We start from the raw sequence: 4,543 nt of genomic DNA, 5'->3' as shown, positions 1-4,543 counted from the left end.
TACCTAGTCTTCAAGAAAACAAATCTCCCCTAGAATCCGTAGCTCACTCCATTTCTAGCCGAGGAGTGCTCTGTCTAGGATTCTTGGTCACTTTCAGAGACTCAAATCCCATCCTGTATCACAGAAAANTCAGCCAGCCCTGCAGTGCCCACCCACTCCCTATCTATTCCAACACCAACTTCAAGAACCTGTAGAAATGCCACTTTTCCTTTCAGACATTTGTCTCTGAGAACTTAGAGTTCCAAGAGCTACTTCTCAGAAGCACNGCTGGCTCAGGCTGTCCTTCCTTTTCACATGGTAGACCGAGGATTGAGGGCCTGACATGTTCCTTCCAGAATCTTTGCTGGTCATAAGCTACTTTCAATGTTTCCAAAGTACAGGACCAAGACCCAAGCTAAGCAATGCCACCTATATCTGGGGACTTCTAGAAACGTGAGTTTAGGAGCTGGTTTGTAACCTAGATGCTTACATAGCTCACACAATGCCCTGGATTTAATCTCTAGTGCTGGGAAAAGAAGGGAATGGAAAGGTGGGGAGGAGAGGAAGGGAAGGGAGGAGAGTGGAGCAGATGGGTGGGAAAGAGACAATGGGGAGGGTGTGAAAAAATTTTGGACCTGAATTAGAAATTTGGGTGAGACCAAGTTNCCTATTCCAGCAAGCTTCCTGATGCCTTCTGAAGCTTGGAAACCACTAGACTATTTCTTGCTAGTTCAGGCTCATTCCATGATTTTTCCCCATCTCATTGATGGATATATGTCCTTGCTGAACAGTACCACAGTGTCAGTTAGGCCCTCCATAAGATTTGTTTGCCCAACTCAGACCCTTGAGTGCCTTTTAAAAACAACAAAAATAACCAGGAAGGCAAGTTTGGTTTGAACTGAATNCATAACTACATTGATTCCTTATGATTTGAAGTAATAACTATTACTTATTGGAAGTGATGAGCTACAGTTCACGAAGTAGTTCTATAAAAACATTAATTTTCTACAATGAGTTAGGTGCTGGGAATGTAGCATTGAACAGAAGGAACAAAGCCACCTTCACCCTTAGAGCTCACTATTTATTAATTTGTTTATTTAAGATTTCATTTTAGATTGAACTCTATGTGTCTTGTGTATACNTATAACCGGAGTAGGCTGNAAGAAGACAGTGGATCCCCTGANGCTGAAGTTACAGGCAGTTAAGGGTCATGTGGCATGGATTTGGGAACAGAACTCAGACTCTCTGTCAGAGCAGTGTGTGCTCTCGCCAGCCCCATGAGACAACTAGTCTTTTAAAAGGCTCGCTTTCCTCATGTTTACATATAGTAATCACTGATACCATGCAGATTCAGATTTTTAGTGNTAAATCTTTTACCAAAGAGTGCCAGAGAGNNAAAACATCAAACAGATTAACGACAAGAAATTTTGAAATAACTCAGAAGTAGTGTTCAATTCCCCTAGGCAATTTAAATCCAAAGTGTTTGCATCAGACTTTTGTTAATCTTGAAGGCCAAATTTAATCCTTTTCTTACCTGAGGCCCCCAGACATCATCCAGTGGGATGTCTGGGTNTTCTTCTATCATNGAGTCCCACGTCTGTGCTTCATTTATACAACCATTCTGCCAAAAGAGGGCAACATGCCGTTATGGAGAATTCTTTGCATTAGCTTATATTGGAGCATCTAATATATCTTAATGGCACTGGAAAATTTATCTTTCTCAAGAAACCCTTACATTTAAATATAGTGCTTTTCTTTTTCACTACTTAAACNTAATACAGTTTTAAACACTGANAAGGCTCAATTCTGTGGCCTTGATTTTGTTCACACACTGTAACCACAGCCACTGCGAGGACCCAGTTGAACAAACCCTCACCTCTGACAACCAACATCCTACTTTCTACTGAGACTTTTGACTAACTAAATAACATTTACAAGTGAAATAGTTCAGTATTTTGTGCCTGCAAAACATCTTCAGGGGCCATCCTTGATCTAGCATGTATGAGAATTTCCTTCCTTTTGACAGCTTGTGTGTGTGTATGTGTGTGTGTGTGTGTGTGTGTGTCTGTGTCTGTGTGGTGCGTGCATGTGCAACAGCATGCTGCTGGGTGAATGTAGATGCCAGAGGACAGATAACCTGTGGGTTCCATGCTTTTTCCATATGGATCCTGAGGGGATTGATTTCAGGTCCTTCAGGCTTGACAGTTAGATCTCTGTCACCTGATGANCCATGGTCTGAAACTAAAACTGCTGGATCATATGAATATTTGTGTAGAATTTTGTGAAGAGCTACCAGACAACCTTCCATAGCACAAATCCATCCTTTTATTTTAAGCCCCTTTTAACTTGAAAACAACCAAAACCATGCAGAAAAGAAAAAACAAAACAAAAAACCCACATTGATGCTAAAACAAACACAATAATGAAAACCTTCCTACTGATTCAAAACATAACCAGGAAAGTCTCCAGGAGCCCTACAAGCCTCTCTGAAAAATCTCCACAGCTTCCTCATGCAGCCAATAACTGCTGCCCTGGCTTTTCTAGGCTCCATCCCTCAGAGTTCTTGCGTTTCTCACTTGAATGTTTGTCCCTGCGCACTGTGGTCTCAGCCCTTAACACCTTCTGATACATCCACCATTTCATGCCTTTTCCACAAGACTCCCCTCTTTCCCGAACCTTACAGCCTTGGCTGTTGTAAGTAGCGCTGTCAATGTGGTGTGCAAATAAACCCTGGAGAAATTCCTTTCCACTCTTTGGAGCATGCAGGCATTGAGGATGAGAGCTGGAGACTGTGCTTTGAGTCTCTAGTCTGTACTGTACGTTCCCCAGGGTGGAGGTGCGGTGCCCTTTACACCCCAGCAATGTGAGTCTGCTTTTCCCTCCATCACCAACTCGTATTGCCAGTTGTTTATTTTTATTCTTGCCATGCTAGTGCACGTGAAATAGTGTCTCACTGTGGATTCCATTTAGGTTTCCTGAATGTGCTCCAATGTCAACTACACATTTTCTTTAGAGAAATATCCATTCAAGTCCTCCCTCCCCCTTTAATTTGGGCTGTTTTGTTGTTGAATTATGGGAGTTTTCTGAATATGGTGGGCACTCTACTATCAAATATATGACCTTCAAATACTTTGTTCCACTCCATAGGTCATCTTTTTATTTTTGCATTTTTTGTTTAGGTTTTTGAGATTTACTTTTATTATTTTTATATCCCAACCACAGCTTACCATTCCTCTTTTTCTCCCAGTCCCTCCCCTATTCACTCCTCCTCGATTTCTGTTCAGAAAAGGGCAGTGCTCCAATGGATATCAACAAAACATGGCAACAAGTTACAGCAAGACTAGGTACCTCTCCTTGCATTAAGGCTGGAAGAAACAAGTCAGTAGGAGGAAAAGTGTCGGGGATAACCCCTGCTCTCACTGCTAGGCATCCAACAAGAAGACCAAGCTACACAACTATAACATTTATGCAGAGGGCCTAGGTCAGTCTCTTGTAGCTCCCATTTGTTTCAGTCTCTGTGAGGCCAGGTTAGTTGAGTCTGTGGGCTATCTTGGTTTGTCCTTGACCCCTCTGGCTCCTATATGCTTTGCTGCTCCTCTTCCATCAGTTGTTGTGTGAAACCTCTCTGATGAAGCTTGAGCTAGGCACCAATTCCTGTATCTTTTGATGCACACTGTTTTTAGGTTTTCATCAAGTCTACCTTTACTCTCCTTCCCTTTCCTTCCTTCTCCCTCCTGTTTTCCCTTCCTTCCCTTTCTCTCCTATCTCTCCTATCTCTTCCTTTCTTTTCTCCTCTACCCTTTTAGCCTTCCTCCCTCAATTCTCTCTTCCTTTCTTTCTTTTATCTGTGACTTGATATCATAGCCATTATATAAATCACTGCCCAAGCCCATGTTAGGATGATGTTACTCTACTTTTTTTTCTAAGAATTTTTTCTAGTTTGTGATCCTAAATTTCAGCCATAAACCAATTTTGAGTTACCATCTGCACATGATGGCAGGTGGGAGTTCCATTTTACTTTTTTTTTTAAATGTATATTCGTGTTTGCCTGAATGTATATCTGTGCATCATGTGAGTGCAGTGTCCACAGTGGCCAAAAGGGATCGGATCCCCCAGTCCTGGATCACAGATGATTGTGAGCCACCTTATGGGAGCTCGGAACTGAACTTGAGTCCTCTGAAAGAGCAGCCAGCACTCTTAACCACTGACCTCTCATCTTTGGAGCTCAGTCAAAGGATGCTTAGGATGCTTTGACTTGATTTTTGTGTGTGGTTTCACTTTACCCAGTACTGTTTGTTGAGTAGGGTGACTCCTCGTTGGGTGGTCCTGTATGAAATAATCGTGTGTATGTGCTCTGGAGGAGACACACTCTTCACATAAAATGTTTAGTACAGTGTTTTACGTTGTCAGTTATTGTGTTGAAATCACTTTTAGTTCAAAGACCTGGCTGTCCTAGTTACTAGGCATCGTCACACATGTTCACTGTGTGTGACCTGCAGCTCAGACACAGGCCAGGGCAGGGTAAAGGGAAGGCAAGCATTTACTCTTGCCATGAGAGCTTGTA

General features: G+C 42.4%; 1 protein-coding gene across 1 annotated transcript in view; it reads right to left on the bottom strand.

Annotated features, from left to right (window-relative positions):
• Catspere (catsper channel auxiliary subunit epsilon) overlaps positions 1-1,598 on the bottom strand; it is a 16,943-nt gene extending 15,345 nt beyond the window's left edge. Inside the window, exon 1 of the mRNA XM_029482183.1 lies at positions 1,514-1,598. Coding sequence (XP_029338043.1) covers positions 1,514-1,564 — 51 coding nt within the window. The 5' untranslated portion in view covers positions 1,565-1,598. The remainder of the gene's footprint in view (positions 1-1,513) is intronic.
• Between the last annotated feature and the right edge of the window lie 2,945 nt (positions 1,599-4,543).

Source organism: Mus caroli, chromosome 1, assembly GCF_900094665.2.
Source record: "Mus caroli chromosome 1, CAROLI_EIJ_v1.1, whole genome shotgun sequence".
Classification (NCBI taxonomy): Eukaryota; Metazoa; Chordata; class Mammalia; order Rodentia; family Muridae; genus Mus; species Mus caroli.
The sequence above is the reverse complement of the archived record's forward strand: the minus strand, read 5'-3'. Positions and strand labels throughout refer to the sequence as shown.